This window comes from Mastigoproctus giganteus, chromosome 10 (genome assembly GCF_048544385.1).
Source record: "Mastigoproctus giganteus isolate SK-2022 chromosome 10, ASM4854438v1, whole genome shotgun sequence".
Lineage (NCBI taxonomy): Eukaryota > Metazoa > Arthropoda > Arachnida > Uropygi > Thelyphonidae > Mastigoproctus > Mastigoproctus giganteus.
In genome coordinates, this window is record NC_143584.1 from 13,481,154 (window position 1) to 13,503,911 (window position 22,758).

At 34.9% G+C, this 22,758-nt stretch overlaps 1 protein-coding gene across 1 annotated transcript; it reads left to right on the plus strand.

Annotated features, from left to right (window-relative positions):
• Positions 1 to 481: 481 nt before the first annotated feature.
• On the plus strand, positions 482 to 22,501 carry LOC150078735 (HAUS augmin-like complex subunit 4). Its single transcript, XM_090382307.1, has 8 exons — positions 482 to 571; positions 2,755 to 2,891; positions 10,507 to 10,632; positions 13,064 to 13,210; positions 17,190 to 17,268; positions 18,879 to 19,030; positions 21,143 to 21,273; positions 22,474 to 22,501. The coding sequence occupies exons 1-8, from the start codon at positions 520 to 522 to the stop codon at positions 22,499 to 22,501; spliced, it is 852 nt and encodes a 283-aa protein (XP_090238433.1). The 5' UTR covers positions 482 to 519.
• Positions 22,502 to 22,758: the final 257 nt, after the last annotated feature.

Below are 22,758 nucleotides of genomic sequence, written 5' to 3' on the forward strand. Positions count from 1 at the left end.
CTCACCTCTTGTATGTCCTTGGTTTTCTTCCGTTCCGTTCTACGTAGAATCTTTGGTACCATACCAAAGACTCTACATAGCAGCCTAGCAGCAATAGGTCTCCCAGAGAACACTTACAAGGAACTCCAGAAAATCGCAATCCTGAACACCTGTATGATAGTCAGAGATTTCCTCGACCGACAGTCACACCAGACATTACAACCACCCTGTGTACTTGGTAGCAGTACCCGTCACGGAGTGGAATCTCCCAATCAGGGAGAAATAATATAAGAGCAACAACAATAATAACAATAATATACATTTATTAAAATAAGAAGGCATTCCGAATTACTGAAGTTTTACTGTATTATCAATATCTTCGTATATTTTTATTTAATTAATTATATTTGTATTTTACTTCTTCAAATATGCGTGAAGGGGTGTCGCTGCTGCAAAACAGCTGAATGGCGGCATATTTTCAAAGTAGAAATAAAACTTTCTGGTGTCTTGAGCCCGGTGAAGATTGTATATAGATAACAAATGGCGAGTTATAATACTGGGCTTGTAGATACTGGTGAGATGGCTGATAAAGGTAAGATCATTTACAGGAAGGTAAAAGATTTGAGGTATTTAAAATGCAGCTGTAAAATGCTTTTTAGGTGTTTAGCATATATGTCTAAAGTGCAATTTTCTTACTATATCTCTCCGCATGTAATAACTCTACTCTTAATAGATGGATTAAAACAGGCTAATAGAATATAGTAATTATTACTTCTTTTTTCGTTGTTTCTCATGTAATAACTCGACTGTGTATGGATTGCAGGGCCGATTGAAGGAGTGAGCCAACGTGGCATTGGCCCAGGTCGCAGAAGTTTATGGGGGCGCCAAAAATCGAAATAGCAGCAGAAAAAATAATCACAATTACTCAACAGGAACAAGCAAACAGTTTAAAAAACGGAATTCTAAATATAAATAATTAGAGCACGAATTTTTGACAATTAAAAAAAAAAAAAAGATTAAAGCAAATTTATTTGCTGCCTGATTAGTATGACATTTTGCTCCAAATGAACATTACGGGGGGGGGGGTCACATCTGGTGAGTATGGGCTTGGCACACTCAGGGTCCTGAGCTGGATATCATCATTCTTCTCTTTCTTGATGATTCCAATCTACTTCTGACTCTCTCACTCTCAGGATAATTCAGAAATTTTCTTTTAGCTGGTGCAACATAAGCATCAGGCTTCCTTGCACTATATGGTTAATAATAATAATAACAAGCAGTGCGCCCCTTTTTTTTATGAAACCCCAAACATGAACGGTATTAGAATGTATAGAAGTTAGTGCCGTGCATGGGTTGAAGGTTGAGAAGGTGAAAGAAGATACTTGTTGACATTAAACCTGAATTTTTGTACATTATAATTTTCAGGAAATGGATGACAATCTGAAAATATTTCACACTTGTCTTCTAATGTTCGACTTGGACTTCATAAAATTTTTACATCTCCATTTTCTTATTTTTCTTCATTTAGTACTTTATCAGATTTTTCTCCTTGAAATGCCATGATTATTTTGTTTTCTGTCATCGTACAATATCTAGTCTCATCTTCATCTAGCCATATTCTTATAAAAACTTTTTTAAACTCCTCTAATATCCTCTTCTTTACTGCTGTCAGAATCAATTGAATACCTTAAAACTGTGGAACAGGTGATAAATGCTTTCTAGATGAAGCAAAAAAGTTGGAACTAGATGAAAAAAAAAAATTGAATTAAACATGAATCTGAGCAACAGATTTCTCCTCAAAAAAGAATGTTTCATAATGAATATGAATTGGAGTGATAAATCACTTTTTCAACATTTTAAATGGCTGATCTGATTAGGTTATCCAAGAACAAGTAATTGATGCTAATGAAATTCAAAAATATACTTGAGTTCAGAATGCTAAACACAAGAATTAATATATGATTTCTGGCTTCCCCCCCCCCCCTCATGAGGGAGAGGCTCCAGAGTGCCAGAGTGGAAAGTTTAAACCAGATATGAAAGTGATCAGTGTTTCAGAGTTAGCTAAAGCATATCACAAAAAATTAGCTACCACAGGGGTTTTCAACCTGCTGGTCTGTGAGATCTACTAGCCTAATTTTAATGCAGTAATAAATGTCCCAACATTATATATATATATATACAGTCCTTATATGCAAACACAAAAATATCCAAACCCAAAAATGCATAGGTCAGCAACACATTAGTGAAAGTGTTAACTAGTTGGAAATGCCAAATAGACACTTGATGTACTTGATTGTATAGCTGTCAAGTCCTAAAATATTGAAGACTCGTGGTCTACAGGAAGTGAGAGAAATTATGAGAGGAGACCTTGCAGAAAGTGGAAAGCACTGCCATCACAGGTTTCCTTGCAGCAAATTTACTGTTATTCTGGAGCAGTCCTCGTAATTAATGTATATATAGTATTTTTTTTAAAGTGTTATATATACTTGTATGTATAGTTTTATATTGCTGGACTACTTTGCTGTGTTTTGACATTCTTTCTGAGCATTTATTAATATTAAAAAATATAATTGTAGATCAATTTGCCAATGAAAGTTTGGAGTAAATATTCTCCATTATATGAAATTATTTAATAAGCATACTGTAATAATTCTGGTATTAATAAAATTTGGATATTTTCACCAATCATTGCTTTTCTTTTAAAATTTCTAACAGTAATTGACAGTGCTAATTTCAAAATTTTTGGTATGTTAAATTTTAAAATGTTATTTACAGTTTCAGAGGCATTTCCAATCACTATTACTAAAGAGGATTTTGAAAAGCACCCTAAAATGGGAAAATTACTTTATGATTTAAGTATTCGACTGAAACATAACGGCATTAGAAGCAGTGTGCACCATGAACTTGAAAAGGTAACTATTTTCTTTACGTTAGGTATTATAACATTTTTTCCCTTTAGTGTATATATATTTAATTCCATATGATCTGTAAGCACAGGCTGGCAAATCACAATCTGGTCAGGCGCCTCCGTAGCCAGGTGGGAAGGAGCAGCAGTGCGTAGCACACGCTTCTTGATTAGACCGGGGTTCGAGCCCGTCACCACCAAATACGGAGGATGCGGAAAGGTCAGGGAATGACCACCGCATATCCCGGAGCAATATGGCCTTAGTTGCTAATGCCCCTAAAAACCAAAAAAATAACAAATAAAATAACAATCTGGTCAATCACAAAACATATTTTGGTAAATTGCAATGTACAGAAATAAAATCATAATGTAATTTTTGGGAGAACAGCAGTGCTGGAAACCTCATTAATTACTTGCCTGATTTATTTTTAAGTTTACTTCAAATTTTTATGTACCTACCTAATATGTTTTTTAATAATGAAAATATTTTAACAGTTCTACTCTACCAGCATGTTGCTATTCCCTGATCCATAGGATATTTCACAGAAATGTTTTCTCAGTCAGCAGAAATATTAGCCTTTTGCAGCTCATCAGTTAAGAAACAACTAACCTATATGATTTATTTTATTTAAAAAAATAATAATAAATATCATATCCTGAATGAAATGCAAAATTTTATATTTGAGCTACTCATTTGTCCTCTGTGACAGTATAGTGGATTTTTCAGAATGAAAGCTCTTTAATTGGAGCTGTAGCTAGCCAATCCCAAGTGGAGGAAGTAAAGTTTATCTCCCTCATGAGAATTACTAGATATTTTTAGCCTGCATAACATGCAAATCAGGCATTGAACACAGTTATACACCGATGAGCCAAATCATTATGACCAGCGAGTTATGCAAATCGAAGCAACTGCAGGTGGACTGCGGCACGTGCACGGGTTGGGACACCATATAAAAAACACCAGATACTGAGCTCTGTTAATCAGCATTACTTTTGTTTTTCAGATGGGAAAGGCAGCAGACTTAAGCGAGTTTGACAAAGGACAGATTGTAATGGCCAGACGACTGGGTCAGAGCATATCCGAAAGGGCATGGCTGGTGGGATGCTCACGGTCAGCCGTGGTTGGTACCTATCGAAAGTGGTCCAAGGAATGAAACTCCACAAACTGCCAGCAAGGTATTGGATGACCACGGCTCATCAATGCTTGAGGTGAGTGAAGGCTCTCCCGGATGGTACGTGGAAACTGTGGTGCAACTCGCCGGTAATTGGAATGCTGGTGATGGGAGCAATGTGTCACAACACACACAGTACATCAAATCCTACTGAAAATGGGGCTGTGTGGCTGCTCCGAGTGCCCATGCTAACCATGATTCACCGGCGATGGGCACACAAGCATCAAAACTGGACCTTGAGTGATTGGAAGAAGGTTGTCTGGTCCAATGAATCACGTTTCCTGTTGCACCATGTGGACGGCCGGGTACGTGTGCATCGTTTATCTGAGGAAGTGATGGCACCTGGATGCATCGTGGGATGAAAACAAGCCTGTGGAGGTGCTGTTGTGCTTTGGACAATGTTCTGCTGGGATACCCTGGGTCCAGTCATCCATGTGCCAGGCACTCTGACGTCTACCACCTACCTAAACATCATTGCTGACCAGGTACACCCTTTCATGGCAGCGGCTTCCCCTCTGGTGGTGCCATCTTTCATCAGGATAATGAAAGATGGCACCACACGGATTGTTCGAGACTGGTTTGCGGAACATGAGGAAGACTTCCAGGTATTGCCCTGACCTCCAAATTCCATAGACATCAATCCCATCGAGCATCTGTGGTTTGTTTTGGGACAGCAACTCCAATCTGCGGCACCTCAACAACGGATCTTACAGGAGTTAAAGGATCTGCTGGTTACATGTTGGTATCAGACACCACAAGACACATTTAGAAATCTTATAGCGTCCATGCCTTGCCATATACGAGCTGTTTTAGCTGCATGTGGAGGACCAACATCATATTCGGTAGATGGGCATAATGTTTTGACTCATCCATGTACATAATACTCAATAAAGACCTTATTATCTAGCATGCCAATACAAACCATACAAACTAAAACCATAAAAATCAATCTGCCGAAAACCTCTCAAAAAAACAACTAAAGTCAGGAGAAATTCATCAGGTGAGTCAAGGTCATTCACTTGCTTCTTCACATCACACCCATACAACACCATGCCTTTATGAACAATTGTTGGTCTAAGAACAACAATGCTTATTTGTTACCAATGAAGTTGGTAATGTGAAATATGCTGTACAGACTGTTGAAAGTGTGAGTGAAAAGAGATATAGTGAATGACCTTGTACAATCTGATGTATTTCTCCTGACTATTAATATGACTACATTTCAGTCTCAAAAATGTACATACTTATTATTTAAAACTATTTTGCATTAATAAGCTAAAATAATAATTATGAAAAATGTTGGCCCCGGGTGCCAAGTATTTTTCGAGGCCAAGCGACATTACTGCGACTTAGAGTGCTTTTGATAAGTGAATAACGTTATTTTTCAGTTCCCGTCTTTCTCTCAACAGTTTCGTACTTGAAAACTACAAGTCAGAACGCAGAAAGGAAATTCACCTTTCTTTTCCATATATTTTTTGTAGCACTAACCAACTAACACTTTACCCGCTTGGCCTCCTAGCGGCACTGCTCCTGCCTCCCCATGGCAGGGCCGGAAATCTTGGTGGAAAAGTCCTCCAGCCAAGGGCCAAAAGGAGCAAACATGGCAAGCACAGACCATGTTTCTGCTACTCAAACTAGCAGAAAATTAGATGAAGTAGGTTCAGGTACAGCTAAGCGACAAAAGACAGAGACTCTCCCTCTAGTTGCACCGCTGTTCTTAATTATTCATTTCAAGAATGAACAATCAATAGGAAGTTTGTCACCATTTCGAATCCAGAAAACTCTCGAAAGCATAGCTAGTTCCCCTAAAACAGTCAGAAGACTAAAGTCAGGGGATCTGCTAGTAGAGATGACAAACCAAAAACAAGTTGAACATCTAATGAAAGCAAAAACTTTTGGAGATATTCCAATAACAGTTACTCCCCATTCCACTCTAAATACCTCAAGAGGAGTAATTACTGAATGGAACCTCCTCAACGTTCCCGAAAAGGAAATCAAAGAAGAGCTGAAAGATCAAAGGGTTATACAAGTCAAAAGAATAACAATTAAAAGAGACGGAGAAATTATCCCAATGAGGAATATAATTCTGACCTTCAACACTTTAAAACCACCAAAAACTGTAAAAGCTGGATATCTAAATGGTCCACTGAGACCATACAGACCAATTCCTGTCCGATGTTTTAAGTGTCAGAAGTACGGACACTCTCAAGCAGTATGCAGAAGTTTCGCTATCTGTGCAAAATGTGGGTCAAGAGAACATACCCAACAAGACTGTACAGCACAAAATTCAAGGTATGAATGGCCATCATCCTCTGTGGGGAAATGTAAACATAGATAAAAGAGGTCAAATTCTAGAAAAACTACTAGATAAGCTCAACCTAACACTCTTAAATGACGGGACACCCACATATATACGTCTATCCACAGGAACTAGCACAGCAATAGACATTTCTATATGCACTCCATCACTATACCCTCTACTGGAGTGGGCAGCTCACAGTAATCCACTAGGTAGTGATCATTTTCCGGTAAAGATTACTTTAAACAAACTGACCCCTTATCAACCGGAAAGAACTCCAAAGTGGAGATTAGATAAGGCAAACTGGGCAAGATATAAGCAGCTGGCCATATTAGAAGAACAGCAAATCCATCAGGTGTCAATTGACATTGCAGTGAAATATGTGACTGATAAACTCCTCCAGGTTGCAAAACTAACAATACCAAAAACCTCTTCAAAGTTTCCCATACATCCAAAGCCGTGGTGAAACGATGAATGTGCTCTAGCGAAACGAGAGAAAATCAAAGCATGGAATAATTTCCGAAGATACCCTACCACAACTAACCTGATTCAATTCAAAAAAGCAAGGGAAAATTTCAAACGCATTACTAAGATCAGTAAAAAAGAATCTTGTTTTGGATTTGTTTTGCATCTACAATTACTAGAAAAACAGGCAGCAGGAAGGTTTGGGACAAAATAAATAAAATAAACAACAAATACCAAGAAGACATTTGAAAAAATATCAAGCAGCAGCTCCTATGAACCAGCTTTCCAAAAACATAAGGCAAATACAGAAACATATAAATTAAATTTCTCCAGTAAAAGTAAAGAATCCTATAACAAATCTTTCGCTCTCAGAGAACTTAATAAAGCCATTTCAGAGACGAGGCAAAGTGCAGTGGGTCCAGATGAAATAGTATACATGATGGTACAATAATTAGATGAGAAATCATTGATATCGTTACTCTTGTTGTATAACAGGATATACCTAGAAAATTCCTTTCCGAAGCAGTGGCGTCATGCAATAGTCTTAGCCTTTCCAAAACCAAATAAAGATCCCACAAATCCAAACCACTATCGCCCAATAGCCTTAACTAGCTGCCTTGGAAAAATACTGGAAAAAATGGTAAATGCCCGACTAATGTGGTTTTTAGAAACCCATTGCTTATTAAATACAGCTCGGTGTGGTTTCAGAAAGAACAGGTCCACTTTAGACTTAATGATTAAAGCAGAAAACAACATCTAGTAATGATATGTTTTGATCTAGAAAAGGCATATGACACTGCACGGAGATATGGAATACTCAAAGACATATCTCCGTGCAGTGTTTATGATTTTGGAATGAGAGGACACCTTCCAATATATATCCGAAATTTTTTGCAACAACGAACCTTCCAAGTTAGGATATTAGCCACACTATCGCAGGTCTTCATACAAGAAGAAGGAGTGCCACAAGGATCAGTACTCAGTGCTACCCTGTTTGCCATAAAAATCAACTCAATAGCTAAACAAATACCGAGTACCGTAGATGCAGCACTTTATGTTGACGATTTCAGAATTTCTTGTCACTCACAAAATATGCGAACAATAGAACGCCAACTGCAATCAACAATCAATAAAGTAATAGCATGGACCCATAACAATGGCTTCCGACTCTCTAAACAAAAGACAGTTGGAATACACTTCTGTCGGAAAAGAAACTTACACCCAGGCCCAGAACTAAAGCTAGGAGAACAACTAATCCCAATAACATCCAGCACAACTTTTCTTGGACTAACCCTTGATAAGAAACTGACCTTTTTAGATCATATCAAACGCCTTAGAACAAACTGTGTAAAGAAATTGAATATCCTGAGAGTCATATCTGCAATGACAGGTACATTTTGTTACATCTATATAGAACCTTGATAAGATCCAGATTGGATTACAGAGTACCAGTTTACAGCTCTGCAAGACCAGTGCCTTAAGATGGTTAGAGCCTATACACCATAATGCGCTACGTATAGCCCTAGGAGTGTATTGTACTTCTCCGGTCCAAAGTCTCTATGCTGAAGCCTATGAACCACCACTCCACCTCAGAAGATAGGTACTACTTTTATCTTATGCTGCTAAAATAAAGTGTATCCCAAATCATCCTGTATACAAAACATTATATACGCCAATATGGGAAAATATGTACAGAATTCATCGAACAGCAAACAAACCAGCAAATATACGCGTCAAGGACCTACTTCCAATTTGGTCTCTTGATTTCAAAAAAATAGCTGTTGTACAAAATGCACCAAGACCTCCTTGGGATACAATATCACCAGTCTGTGATACCTACTTCCATAACTGGGGAAGACATTCCCTACCAGGAAACAGCTTTCAACAACTATATGATGCCTATCTAAAGAAATACCCACACTATACACAAATATATACAGATGGATCGAAAACTGATACAATAAGTAGGCGCGGCAGCAGTTTTCTCTGATACTACAATAACTCAAGTTCTCCCAACAGAATGTAGCATCTTTACAGCTGAACTACAGGCAGTGAAGTTAGCAATGGACCGAATATGGCACCAAAGGTTAACCCATAGTCTGATCTTCACGGACTCCCTCAGTGTAATACAAACAATACAGTGTGACTCAAAGAATTTCCATCCGACTTTGAGACAAATTCAAGTCACCCTAAAAAAACTGATTAAAAGAAAACAAAATGTTACCTTTTGTTGGATTCCTGGACATACAGGAATTAAAGGAAATGAACAAGCTGACCATGCAGCAAAAACGGCAACAGGCATCATACCATCAACCACCAAAGTACCATTTACAGACTACAGATGTTGCATCAAAGTGAATAGCAAGGAACAATGGCAAAAAATATGGAACGAACAAACCAATAATAAACTTTTTCACATTAAACCAGTTTTAAAACAGTGAAAGACAGGTCCGAAAAGAAGAAGTAACCCTTGCCAGGTTAAGGATAGGACACTCACATCTTACTCATTCCTATCTACTTAGAGCCGAAGAATCGCCTCAGTGTAATCAATGCCACATACAACAAACAGTTAAGCATTTACCAGTAGATTGTCCAGCTTTTATAAACCAAAGAAAAATAGCCTTTTAAGTCCAAAACTAATATTCAAGATGCTTTTGTTTTGGAAAAATTTTAAGTGAAGAAAGTAATATACAAGAAATCTTTCATTACCTAAGATTAATAGGCTGATATAATCAGATATAAAAAAAATGAACACAATTGAACTTCATCTCCAAGTAAAGTTGGGCATTAATGTGAACTACTATTGCACGAGACCACACTTAAAAATTACAAAACCATGAGAGGTGCATTATGGCCACAGAAGCCGATGCGCCAACAACTAACAAACAACAACAACATATGAAAAATGTTATTTTGAACAGTTCTGTTTTATAAGTGTTTTAACAATTTAGACATTTATTAATGCATTTGAGTTATGAATTATGAAATTATTTCTGCATGAATTTTATTCAATAAGGTCAAAATTGAAAGCAAAGCTAAACAGAAAAGTATGTTTTTTAATGCAAGAGAAAAATTTTTTAATTTGAGAAATAGGAAAAAGTTGTTAATGTGTAACTCCCCACCCCACTACACCAGTGGCCATAGCATTTGATCTTTCCAGCCTCCCAGCTGAAATTCATGAAAGAAGACTGGCCTTCATAAACAAAATGATTACTTGAAGGAATTTGTGTCCAATATTTTTTAACTTAGTTGGTTGGAGGATCTCTCAACTAGCTCTTCAATCCATTCCAAAGCTTGTCTTTTTCTCCTGTTATCAAATGCTTCCTCTAGTTCTTTTTCTCCTGTTATCAAATGCTTCCTCTGGTTCAATCTGTAGATGTAGACCTGTTGAAATTCATTAGTGACAAAAAATGTAGCTGCTACATGCTTGATATCCCATACCTTCCATGTGTTCATGTTGTTTCTATAAAAGGAATCTTCATTATTGAAGATTCAAGTTTGTTATTTATTCTTGATTTTGTAATTTTTTTTTTTTTAATCTGGCAAGGTCTCACCTCTGCTACTGGTTATCCTTTAAATTGTGCCCTGAAGAACTTTGTATAGTTGCAACGTTATTTGCATGTATATATGTGCCCCACAATAAAAATCATTTATTATTGATTTATATAATCATTCATTATTTTCAGACAACTGAAGCTTTGAAGCAAGCAAAAACAGCCTACCTGCAAAAGCGGTTATTATATGATGCACTTCAAGATAGTATAACAAATTTTGAGGCACAGAAAGTGAATAAAACAACTGCTTCTTATGAGGTCAGTAATCATTTGGATTTTTAAATCATAATTAATACAAGATATCTTCTATTAATATTTCATTAATACAAGATACCTTGTATTAATGAAATATTGTCCAAGTTAAAAGGATCTTAATACAAGATACTAAGATTCTTTTAACTTGGTAGGTTGGTGTACTTGTTGGGATACTCAAACTTTGTGCCTATCTTCTTCACTCATTACTTGCAGTAATTTCCAGATTTACAAACATCCAATTTATGAACGAAAAGCTTCACCTTACAAATTTTTGATCAACTTCAGAAACTACAAAATGTGAACTTTTGAAAGTAAAATAAATGTGAATTTGAACACCTTTTAACATTTATATAGTTAACATACACTGTTTTAGTTGGATTGTTTTAAAATTTTCACCGAAGCAATTAAGGCATCAGTATATTATGCCTGTATATTGCATCTATTCTTTAGTCTTAACTAATGTTAATTAAAAATACACTTTTAACATATGTGAGGTTGTATAAGCTATTTATTGAAATGCACTCACCTCAATATATGCTTAATACAAGATATTTTGGGATTCAAAAAAAAAAAAAAAAAAAAACCCCCTTACATGCTCTCATTATCAAAAATTGCATGTCCAGTTCTTTCCTGAATTTTGAAAAAACTCTTTGCCTTAGCTATCTTTCCAGGCAGTTTATTCCAACATTCTACAACATGCTGCCAGAAGGTAAACCTCATAAAATTCAATTTACTGTTACTCCAAGATTTTATAGTTGTGTCCTCTGGTTCTTGTCCCACTCACCACTAAGAATCTTACTCCTTCCTTTATTTTACTAATATTTGCAGACTGCATCTTCCAATCTACTACTCATAGGGATAATGTTTAGATAATGTTTAGGACCCTTCACCAGTTTAGTCATCCTTCTTTGCACTTTCTTCAGAAAGTCTATATTTTTCTTTAGATGTGGGCTCCAGATCTGGATATAACATTCCAAATGTGGTTGCACCATCATCTTATAGAGAAGGATATTGATCTCCTTTGTACTGCAAAATTCTTACAAACCTTAGACAGAAGACCGTGTGCCATTCTTGCCACCTGGTAACAGTCTCTCTTGAACTTATATCTTTCTGTATTGTATCCCTAAGTCTTTCTTGTCCTGAACATTCTCTAGTTCCTCTTTGCCTGATGTACTTCTGGGTTTCTGTTCAACAAGTGTGCAATACTTTGTATATGGTAGAATTAAACTTTAGTTGCCATTTGTTTACCACTCTCCCACCTTTTAAACTGTCAGGAAACTGACAATTTCTCTTGTATTCCCTTCAATATCATCTAGGAAAATAAGAAACAAGAGAGATCCAAGCACTGCTCCCTGAAGGACCTCACTTAGAAGAATATCCATTTATGAATGTCCTCTGTCTCCTGGACTCCAACCAATCCCTAATCCACTGATGGATCCTCCCAGTTATCACAACTTGCTGTAGTTTATACAGTAAACTCTCATGAGGACTCACATCAAAAGCTGTGCTGAAATCCAGATATATAATATTAAAGTAGTTTCTTACATCATCTAACTGCTTTATGAACTTGTTATAGTAATTTACCAGATTTGTCAATGCAGATCTTTCCTTCATGAAACCATTCCAAGAAACATTTAGGATGCCATTCCTGTTGAGATGGTCTCATAATCTGACCATAGATTCCATAAATTTACCAACAACAGAAGTCAAACTCACTGGTCTAGAACTGCCCATCACTTTTTTATCTCCTTCCTTATGGAATAGAAAAGACATTTTACACTTCTCCAATGGATAATTCCTGAATCTCATGATGCTTTCATTAACATTACTAATGGTTGGATGTATACCAGCATCCCTGGAGTCTCTCTGATGTCATTGTCAGTTACACTCAGTGACTACTTTATTAGATACACCTATCCTTTTCATAAAATGTAGTTGTCCTTGGATAGCAGCATCATGTGTTCATACTGTGTGTATAAAGCAGGTGAGCAGATACATAGAGGTATTTTATGGGTGCAGTTCAGCGTGAGAATGGGTAAGACAAAATATTTAAGTGACTTTGACTACTTGTATAATATTAGTCAAAGTTACTGGTAGTCTATGCCAGACATGAGAGTATGATTGCCCAAAGTTATTATATATAAAATACTGGATGAAAAATTGTCCCAATTTATGAACTACTTAAGAGCACATGATGTTTGTAAATTGGAAACATGCTGCACTCTGAATTGTAAGTTTTCAAATAGTTTACTTAGGGATTTTTTAAATAATTTTCTTTTATCCTCAAATTCATTTAGCTGAATTATCTTGTTCTTCTTTATTGCATACTGAAATATTTGTCCGTAATTTTTGTTATAAAATTTATATTAGAAAAAGTTTTAAAATATATAAATAAAATTTTCACACTCAGTGTAAGAAATGTAATTTTATTTAGGTATATTCATCCTTAAGAAAACGTTTGATAAATGCAGAAATATGTGATTATCTAGATTGCAATAAAACTATATCTGAAGATCAACCTACATTACTTGGACTGAATAAAGAGTTTATTCTAAGCCAATCTCCACAATTAAGCCAAAAGGTAAATAAAAATTATATTTTTATTAAATAGGAGAGTTATTATGTTCCTAAATGAAAATATCCTAACTTTCCTTTCAGCTAACTGAGCGTTTTTGCAATTGACGTTACTTAAAATGAAAATATTCAAACTTTTCTTTCGTACTGTTACAGTTAAGGATTCTGGAAAAGAAGTTTAAAATAAATGTAGTGGTACAAACTCCTAAATCAAGTAATGCAAGATTACTGCCAGCTTTTTGAATGAAAACTTACTGACAATTGTATTGCCTTTTTATTGTTACATAACATAATACAATGCTATGCTATTTTTACTTTTCTGTGCATAATTTACAGTATATATGAAAGAAAATATGATTTATACAGTACATTAAATATTAAATTGTCAAAAAAAAGGGGAATTTTTTTTTTGCAGACATCCTCTGTGTATTAGTATATGAGGTGTGGCAATGTGACAATAAAATTCCCGGACTGATGCTGTTGCAGTCATGTTCGATGAATTTGAAAATAAACAGAAGTGGTATGTTGTAGTTCAGAATCCCTCCAACAGATCAGTGGTAGAGTTGGTTATTCAGTAGACTGACAGGTTGCAAGTAACAACCAGTTTAATTAGTAGTGTTAACGTTCCGTGTCATGATTTTGCGATGGGACAATGAATGAATATCAAATTTTGCTTTAAATTGGGAATATCTGCTACAGAAAGGTATGAAATGTTAAAAACTGTTGATGGTGATGAAACATCTTATGTCATACCAGTGTGTTTGAATGGTATGAGGTTCAAAGATGGATGCAAGGATGTTTGCAATGGCTTAAGAAGTGGGCATCCATCAACCTCTCAAAATGGTGACAGCATTACAAAAATTTTGGGACACTGGCAACAGATCATTGTTTGACCCTCAGAATGATGGCTCATGAGTTGGATGTGAATACGGAGATGATTTGCCAGATTCTGCATGAAGATTTAGGGTAAAGGAAGGTCTGTGCAAAATTTGTCACAGCGTCACGGATGAGCAGAAGCAGTGAAGAGTGTCATCATGCAAAGGCTTCATCAAGATAGTCCTTGACTGTATTGTCACTGGATGAGTATTGGGTGTTTCAGTAACCCAGAGATGAAGCATAAAAGCATTCAGTGTGTTTCAAAATCATCACTAAAGCCCAAGACATTCTGTTTAGAATTTCTTGGGCCTTGGTGCCTAAATACAGTGTTCAGAATCAAGATGATTCTGATCATGTTTTTTGATAAACATAGTACAGTTCACAAGGAATTTGTACCTGGAGGGGGGGGGGAGAGTCAGTGCTGCATTCTACATACAGGTGCTTCAAACCAAACACTTGAAGCTCATTTCTTGTCTGAGGTTGCAATTTCAAGAGAAAGGTAGCCAGTTCTTGTTGCTCAACAATGCCCTGCTTGTTCTGCACTTGTTGCAAAGACATTTCTGATGAAGCATGGCACTGTACAGATCAACCTTCCACCTTAGTCTCTCTACCTAGCAGCAGGCTTCTTCCTCTTTCCCCTAGGTGAAAACTACTCTCAAAGGAAAAAGATGTCATGATGTTGAGAACATAAAGTAACTGCCAAACTGAACATAATCTGCCTGGATGCCTTTGCTGACTCTTTTTTTTTAGAAACTTTTGGAATGGTGTAATAAGTGCATTCAGTCAAGTGGTGTTTACTTTGAATAAAAATAAAACCATTTTTGAGCTCCTGATTGTTCTTTTTATTGCACTAGTCTTGGAACTTTATTGCTACATCTCATATGTTCAAAAAATTGCTCTTGATTAACTAAGTGCAATATAGCTGAAGCAGCTTTTGCACCATAAAATCAAAACAATAACAACAAGTAAACTTATTCTGCATCTGAGGCAGGGGGAAATAAAAAAATCTTTCCTCTTCTCTATTATTCTCATAGTCAAAAAGGGCTCATCCAATCCTTTCTTGAATTTTGCCAAAGCTCTGCCACCCATGCAAGCAATATATTCCAAAATTTCACAATACACTACCTGAACATCTGCTTAACTTCTTAAGATCTAGTCTACTGTCCTTCCCTAAGATTTTATAGTTGTCCTCTGGTTCTGGTCTCACCAGTCAGATTATTCCTCCCTTATTCATTTTACTAATCCCTCTCAAGGACATATAAACTTCAGTCAAATCCTTCTAAGGTGTCCAGTTACTAAGCTCTGCCGATCGCATCTTCTAAGTTGTTCCTCATAGGGATAATGCTTAGAAGGCTTCACCTATCTAGTTACTCTTTTTTGCGCTTTCACTAGAAAGAAATTCTATATCATTCTTTTGATGCAACCACCATTCCTGGGTAAATATTTCGAGTGTGGTTGTACCATTGTTGTATGGAGGAGGATAGTGATCCCATTCTCTCTCTCTCTCTCTCCTTGCAAAATATATGAATTAGGATCTCAGTCCCTTTTAGTAATTGGACTCCTGCTTTATTTCCCACCACTCCTCTTACACCTGGTCTCACAGAACATCTGTGATTTGTGCTAGCTGTGGGCGTAGATAGTTTTTCAATCATCCCCCACATGTACTTAATGGAGGAGAAATCTGAGACGGCTGGCCAAGACAGTATATCCACACCATGAAGACATTCAGAGGAAATCCTTGCAATATGTGTCTGGGTGCTGTCCTGCTAAAATATGGCATCAGCACCCCAGTAAGAAAGAGGAGAGCAACAGGTTCCAGATCTCGGCAACACAGCAATGTGCAATCAGATTGCTATTGACAAACATCAAGGCGGCTCCGTAGCCAGGTGGGAAGGAGCAGCAGTGTGTAGCACACGCTTCTTGATTAGACCGGGGTTCGAGCCCGTCACCACCAAATACGGAGGATGCGGAAAGGTCAAGTGAATGGCCACTGCATATTCCCGGAGCAATATGGCCTTAGTTGCTAATGCTCCTAAAAAAAAAAAAAAAAAAAACAAACAAACACCAACAATGGCTGACTATTAAAGCTGATTGCTCCCCATACCATAACACCAGTAGGGTGTGTGGTATGGCATTTGACAATGGCTCTAAGATTGTTGCATTCACCTTGTCACCACTACACTTATATGCAGCAATCATCGGGTCCCAAGCAGAAGACCACTTGACAGCATTCTGTGGCCCGTGGCTGGAATGGTGCCAGCCACGAGTAGCCGCCGGTGCTAATTGACTCAATGGCTAGTATGCATGATGCCCCCTTCTGCCAGTCGGCATTCAATGGTTTAACTTGTGATGGGGTGACAGCCAGCTGATGTCACAGCTTGTTTGATGGTTATATCTCAGTACAACTTATCTGCCTATTGATTTGCATGCACTTCTTATCATTCCTTCTGGGTGCTGCAATATCACTAGTACATGCTCTGCCTTCCACTTAAATACAGTGTTCTGGTAAGGTTTTCTTTTGAAGATGCAAACTTATCATTGGATTATTAAATGTTGAAAATCTCAAATCCATTGTTTGCTCTCTTGCTCTATGTTATTCAACCACTTATCTGCATTCAAATTCACTGAATTTATTTTTACATGGTATATTGTTTTTGGATTTTTCTCTTTGTAACTCCAGGATAGCAACATAGGTCAGTGGAATTTACAAGGCAGATAGCACAAAAATATTACTGTATTTTTGATATTATGCAGATTTAAACATATAGCATGTATAACTCCATGCTTTCACCAGCTAAGTAAATGATTACATATCTCTTTGTTGTCATTTTGCCCTCTACAATATTAACAATTTATATAATAAAATGCATTGTGCTTAATTGTTGATAAATCCCCATACTGTTTCACTTGTAGCTGAGCTGTATTATTAAAATTGTTATTATATGTTCATTAAATTAATTATACATTTTTTTTTACCTGTAATAGCTTGTGATTGTGGCTGCTTATGATTCCTGAATTTTTTCCTGTGGAATATGAATGTTTGTCTCACTCTTTCTGTGTTATGTTTCAAAGTGGCATTTTGTTTCTTATTAGATTTTTTTTTCTTCTAGGAAATAGGCATCGTACTTACAGATATTGAAGAGCAACTTGCTACAAGGTGTAATACAATTCTTCAGTTCTATGGGCGAGGTATTTGAATTTAAAACAAGTACTATAGTTTTATAATTTTTTTTGTAAAAAAATTAAAAAAGCTGCTTTTTTTGTATATTACCTGCAGCAGTTTTATTGTTATTGTCAGTGTCAGATCTTTGGGGTAATGAACTTATAAATCATTGTTGAATAAATAAATGTTATTATTAATCTTTATAGATATTAAATTTGAACCTTTGAAACCACTAAAGGTTCAAATTTAATATCTATAAAGATTAAAAATAACATTTATTTATTCAACAATGATTTATAAGTTCATTACCCCAAAGATCTGACACTTATTTTTGAACACCTTATTTTTGAGTAGCATCTCTCTCCCTCCCTCCTATCCCCTATGTGTGTGCAAATAGTGATCTCTTGTTAATATAGTTATTATAAAATATATTTGCAAATTATCAATAAAAAAAATTTTCTTTTTTCCTTTTTAGAATGATTTGAAGAGTGGTAAACTATATATTTTGTTTTATCATTGTTGTTTCATCTCTTCTTTTTTTTTTTTTTTTTCACAAATTTAGAGCACTCTCAGATACCACCATTGATTTGCATAATGGGACTGTACCTCTTTCTCCATAGATGTAAAGATAAATTATTCATACAATGTATTGTCCTTGCCACCTGCTTACCCTACATACTAAATTTTATGTCTGATTATATCAACACCCAAGTCCTTCTCATTTACACCTTTCAGCTCTCCTCCATCCCTCAGACATTCAGATCTCCTAAAAATACAGTGATGCCTTTAATTGACTTTAATTTAATGAACTTCAAAAGTAATGGGCAGTGCCCACTGAACCAGGCCTTTTGTTTTCACAGTACCTGGTTATATAACTGCTTTGGTCTGTTGGTATCTTACCATCAATTAAAATATTTACCTAATAAAGCAGAGTGCAAGGATTTTCCTCATTGTCACCTTCCACAGCCTGCTGACTGTGTTAGAAATCAGTAGGGATTCCTCTGAATCTCTCAGCAAGGATACTAAGAATTCCTCAGACTGAATAAGCATTAAAGGGAGGTTTTATTACATCAAAATTGTACCATTTATTCTCCTATCAATATCATTCATGAAAAAAAAAAAAAGTAGCCCAGCACTGAATCTACCACACTGACCCCCACATCCTTTAAAACCGTTCTTGGGTTTTAAAGGATGAGCTACAATGTATGTCTGTAATCAGTTGTAAATATATTGATATGAATGAATGTCTTGCAACCCTAAACACATGCCTTTAAAATAAGTTTGGAATTTTATACTGTGCATATAAGCTGACCTTAAAGTGTTAAGTGATTTTTCAGTGCTTCAAAGATCAACTTACACACTAGAATATGAAGTTTTTTTTTTCTTTCATTTAGCACAAATTAAGTTTTTTCACAGCATCTTTATTTTTAGGAAGAACATCCTAGAGATATCAATTTGTATATATCGCTTGGTCTTTTTATACTTAAGAATAAATAAATTCAAATAAATTCTATTTAAAATTTATAAATGAATAACTCTTCATATTCTTGCTGACCAAAAAATATATATTTTTTTAGTTTCACTAAGAATTGTGTTGCTTCTGTATATATGATACTTAATTTCTGTTGTTTTTTAGCTACTCCAGAAACAAGTTGTAATCTGATACATGCCATGGCTTCACAACTTCCATCTTGCCTTGAAATTGACATTAAAAATTTGGAAGAAGGAAAACGTGAGCTAGCTTTGCAGAATAGAACTAGAATAAATTGTGTACGACAGTACTATCTGGTATGTTAATGCTCAGTCCATTTCCTATGGAAGTATTTTATTTAATTTCTTTGGAGAAAGACATAAGAATAACTGATTTTAAGCATCAGATTAAAGCAATACACTATGTGTAAATTTTTGGCAAAATAATAAAGTTTACTGAAATGAATGAAAGTAATAAACTTCACAAAAAAACATATTCCAATAACCGAACTTTTTTTTTTTTTTAAATCTCTATTAGCAACAGCCCACATGGCAGATCATGATCAGAAATGTGATTAGCATCATGTTTTGTTTAGATGCATGTGCTGAACAAAATTTAAAACCATGTATATAGTAAACCCTCGATTTTATGAACTTTGGATTTAACTTACAAAAAAAATAAAATAAAATAATAATAGTACTACAGTGTATTTTGAGTGTGCTTATGAGAGAAAAACCAGGGAATCATGACTCATGGCAACCATTACAGCAAGCATCCCAATCTATTTATGGATGATTGCTTTACTGTGACTTATTCATTTATTATAATACTTACAGTATATCATCATTAAAGCTGTTAGTGGAATTAGGCTCTGAGAGATTGCTTTTCTTGTTGGTTAGAAATATGGCATGGAAAAACAAACTGCGTCAGATATTGTAAAAAGCAATGCTAAACCTAAGGAATTTTTTAAGGAGTCTCACTTTAGAGATTCACCAGTATCTTAACATTGTCTTCTTAACTCTGCCTTGTAATAAAGTTTTTCCAGTATTACTGCTATATGGTCATGGTAAATTATCTTCTGCTAATTATGTACTGTATATTAACCAATAAAGGTAATTTTTTTTTATTATTATTAATTTTATTTCAGCATTTCTAATACATAACTATATAGAGTAACTGTTTAAATTTTCAATTATGGGGTACAAATGGTCTTGAAAAATCTTTTGATTTAAGAAACATTTGCAACAACAGTCATCTCCTTCTGTAAAATCAAGGGTTTACTCTATCAATAGTTGTATAATTAGCAGAAATATATTAAGCAAAAATATAAAATAATAAATGATAATAGTCATCTAGATACAAATCTATAGCAGGAGAGCAAATTGGACATGGAGTAGTGAGATTTTTATACAGGTGATTAGGTAGCTTTATTGTGGCAGCAGAAGTATTTGAAGAGCAGTACTACATTTATTTGGGCAGTTGAGTAACTTGGGTTTTTCCTGAGGAGAATGTGTATTTATTTTGGAATATTACCTCATATCGAAATCATATTTACAATGCTAAGAAACATTTAATAATAAATATCTGTTTAATAAAAATATATATACCTGTAGAAAATAAGGCTATAGCAAAAAATTGAGAACTGTATTGCACCATTTATGAACATATTCTTTGTAGAGTTGAATAAAATGCACTTAAAAATAATGAATGAGCAAGTTGGATGACCAGAAAAGGTCTAATGTATTCTGTAATAGTTTTGATTACATTCAGTATCCATTTTTATAAATTTTTGTTGTATTGCATACTTGATTACCATTTTAATTGGATTAAAACTGTTGCATGTTAATTGATATCCCTGTATAAAATGTAATATCACTTAAGAAATATATATTGAAAAGGAGACATTCTCACAGAACTCCCAGCAATAATGTTATTAAAATATGTTTAAATATCCAAACAAACTGTATGCAGTCAAACAAGCAGGTGATTTCTATATTTCTACTCAGCATAAATGTATGTAAAATCAATGGAAAGCTAATATACATAACACAATATTTTGCAATCTTCTCACATTTCATTTTCCTCTCCAAGATATTTCAGAACAAAGGCAGTGATACAAATATTTGAAAGGTTATTTACTATCCCACTAGGCCGCTTCCGTAGCCAGGTGGGAAGGAACAGCAGTGCATAGCACACGCTTCTTAATTAGACCAGGGTTCGAGCCCGTCACCACCAAATACGGAGGATGCGGAAAGGTCAGGGAATGACCACCGCATATTCCCGGAGCAATATAGCCTTAGTTGCTAATGCTCCTAAAAACCAAATAACAAACAACAACAAACAAATTATCCCACTTCCATTCTTTGTTCTTAATAGAATTAAGCCTGAGATTAATATTTCAAAATTGCTGTTTGTCTTTTTTTTTCTAGGCTATGCTAGAAGCAACACAATTACTGACAAGCTTGTTGGAAGAGCATCACTTGAAAGCTAAAGCTGAGTATGATGGTGCTGTTGCTCAGTTCTTAATTGCCAAAACTGATGCATTGATTGGTAAAATAAGGTATTTTTTCTTATCCTTTATGTTTAAATAACTTATTATTTATTATTGTTTGGCTTCATATAAAATAAAAAGTTTATCCTATATGTTAAGAAAGTAAGAATTTTGTGTTAACTGTTTTTATGTTTATAAGGAATCTACATAAGCAATAATATAATGCAGGCTTCACGTTTTATCCTTCTAAACAAATTTTCCTTTTAATATTTGGGGTGAAAGTTTCCTTTTATTAATATTTTGGATGAAAGGCATTACATGAGAGATAGCAAATGTACAAATGAGTAAAATACACCTTTTCCCACTTATTTTAAAAGAAGTATTTGGTTTATTGTAATATAAACCCTAAGAAAAGAACATTCAATTATTAAAAACAATTTTATGATATTCCACATGTAACATCCTATATATAACTTGTATATTAGTAAATTAATAAGAGGAGTTTACCTCAATATAGTACGTGGAACACTTCCGTATGATACCCTCCAGAAATTAAAACGGAAAAAACGAAAAAATCGACAACTTACCGGTACATTAAAGTAAAATATAAATAATTAAATAATTAAAGTAAAATATAAATAATTAAATAATTAAAGTAAAATATAAATAATTAAAGTAAAATATAAATAATTAAATAATCAATTTAACACAATTCAAAATCAATTCAAAACAATTAAAATTCAAATTTACGCAATTAAAAGAATCTAACGAAAATATTCAAAACGATTTTTGAATTGTTTAATTGCGATTTTAATTGCGTAAATTTGAATTTTAATTGAGGAAGGAAAATCGTTTTGAATATTTTCGTTAGATTCTTTTAATTGCGTAAATTTGAATTTTAATTGTTTTGAATTGATTTTGAATTGTGTTAAATTGATTATTTAATTATTTATATTTTACTTTAATTATTTATATTTTACTTTAATGTACCGGTAAGTTGTCGATTTTTTTCGTTTTTTCCGTTTTAATTTCTGGAGGGTATCATACGGAAGTGTTCCACGTACTATATTGAGGTAAACTCCTCTTATTAATTTACTAATATTATTATCAACGTAGAACATATTGAGTATTACAGCTCTGATTCATACTATCTAATAACTTGTATATATAACATCCAGCTGAAGAAGGGGTACATTGTCCCGAAAGCTCCTGTTTGTTTATATTTTTGTATCTTAACTTATAATAAATGTATTATTTTCGGTATTGTAGCAATATGCTTTATGACAATGGAACCTGAAACCAAAGGCCTTTTCGCAAACGATTTTGCTTTTATAAGACATTTCGTATATCCTTTTTTCCCAATATCAAGCCAAAAAACAATCTTCAACAGAGGTAAAAACTTTTGGCTTAGCCACTGAGTGCAAAGTGAGCTCATTTACCAGGTCAGAAGTTCTTCCCCATCCCACCTGTTTTGGATTGTTGACTGATAATGGACCCCAAAGAGGATCTGAGACATTGTCTTAAATGCAGAATTGTTTTAATTGTAATTTAGGG